We start from the raw sequence: 1595 nt of genomic DNA on the forward strand, positions 1-1595 counted from the left end.
AGAGCCGCCGGGCTGTGGGGCACAGCAAACCAGACGCCCCCATCCTCAGCGCAGAGATCCTGCCCCACGGATCCCTCCCTGCCCCACGGATCCCTCCCTGCCCCACACCCGGGGCGACTCACTTTCGTCATGGTGATGTTGATGGTGGTACGGCGCCGGCCCGAGCGGGTCTTGCAGCCGGAGTCGAGCGAGAGGTCGCCCAGAGAGCCGGCGCTGCTCTCCAGCTGGGACCGCGTGCGGCTGGGGATGGGGGTGAAGTAGAGGCTCTCCAGGGATTCCACCTTGCGGGGCAGCCGCTGCGATGCCAACGACTCTTCGCTGCCCGGCGGCACCGCCGAGGCCTCCGACTGCGAGCGGCCAGCCTTCCTGCAGAGACAGGGCAGGAGGGCAGCGCTGACGGGCTTACCAGGCCAGCGGGGAACAGCGGGGAGCGGGGACGCCGGTTTTTCGCAATGCCGGCAGCAGGACGGGCTTTGCCGAGCTGTGTGCCACGCCGGTACCTGGTGGAGTTGAGCGGTTGCGCTTCGTCGAGGCTGAGGTCCAGGCTGTCGGCGCTGAGATCGGCGGGGTTCTGGCGGAAAGTCTCCCGGCTCTTCAGCGTGTCTGTCGCCACTTGGAACTTGCCGAGATCCCGGAGCTGCTGATTGGCAAACTCCACCTGGATGGGAAGCAGGGAGGGATGGATCCTCCAAGCGAGCCGGCAACGGAGATGAGGAGGAGGAGGAGGGGGGCGAAGCCCTGCCGTGCGGTGCCCACCTGAGCCTCCAGGCTGCGGACCTGACTGGTGAGGTTCCTGCAGCTCAGCTCTGACTCCTTGGCCTGCAGGACGCTCTGCTGCAGCTCCTTGGCCAACCTCTCCGACTCGGTCCGGAGCTCCGCGTTCTCCTTCTGCAGGTGCTCCATAGCCTTCAGCTTCTCCGCCAGGTCCTGGTTCTGCTGCTTCTTTGCGTCGTAATGAGTTTTTGCCTTCTCCATCTAGGATGTCAAGGAGAAAAAAACCTGTCAAGCTTCCCTACGGGGCGCTGCCGGGGGAAGGGTACGGGGATGACGTGGCCGCACCAGTCCCCCACGTACCTGTCCTTTGTAGTGCTCGGCCGCCTGCTCCTTCTGGGCGAGCTGCGCCTGCAGCTCTGCCCCCTTCTCCTGGGCCTCTGCCTGCAGCTCTCCTTCCAGCACCTGCGGGCAGGGACGAGACGGGGTCAGAGGCACCCTGCACCCCCGGCCCTGCCTAACCGAGTCCCCTGTGTCCCTCGGGGGGCGGCCACCCACGGCTTCGGGGCTGGGCCCAGCTCAGGTCCCAGGTTTTTGGGCCCCTGTTTACCTTAACCCTCTGCTGCTGCGTTCGCGTGGCCTTCTCGTGCTGGGTCAGCTTTTTATTCAGCTCCTCCACCTGGAAGAGCACGGCTCGGTTAGCCCGGCTCCGGGCACGAGACTCCCATCACAGCCCTCCCACGGGGGAGCACATCCCTCCCCTCCAGCCACCTCCAGGGGCAGGACCAGGAGGAGGTTTCCTGCCCTGGGGCGCTGCTCAGCAGTGCCCACCACCAAAGAAGCTCCCGGCGCAGCGGGCACTTGGGTTAGCAGGGTCGAGGCAG

General features: G+C 66.4%; 1 protein-coding gene across 1 annotated transcript in view; it reads right to left on the reverse strand.

Annotated features, from left to right (window-relative positions):
- NUMA1 (nuclear mitotic apparatus protein 1) overlaps window positions 1–1595 on the reverse strand; it is a gene marked incomplete at its 3' end in the record, with an annotated part of 17933 nt that overhangs the window by 1837 nt on the left and 14501 nt on the right. Inside the window, exons 17-21 of the mRNA XM_009885386.1 lie at window positions 1322–1418; window positions 1075–1176; window positions 757–975; window positions 501–658; window positions 123–366 (exon numbers count right to left, since the gene is read on the reverse strand). Coding sequence (XP_009883688.1) covers window positions 123–366; window positions 501–658; window positions 757–975; window positions 1075–1176; window positions 1322–1418 — 820 coding nt within the window. The remainder of the gene's footprint in view (window positions 1–122; window positions 367–500; window positions 659–756; window positions 976–1074; window positions 1177–1321; window positions 1419–1595) is intronic.

Source organism: Charadrius vociferus, unplaced genomic scaffold (genome assembly GCF_000708025.1).
Source record: "Charadrius vociferus isolate BGI_N301 unplaced genomic scaffold, ASM70802v2 scaffold2875, whole genome shotgun sequence".
In the NCBI taxonomy this organism is placed as follows: domain Eukaryota; kingdom Metazoa; phylum Chordata; class Aves; order Charadriiformes; family Charadriidae; genus Charadrius; species Charadrius vociferus.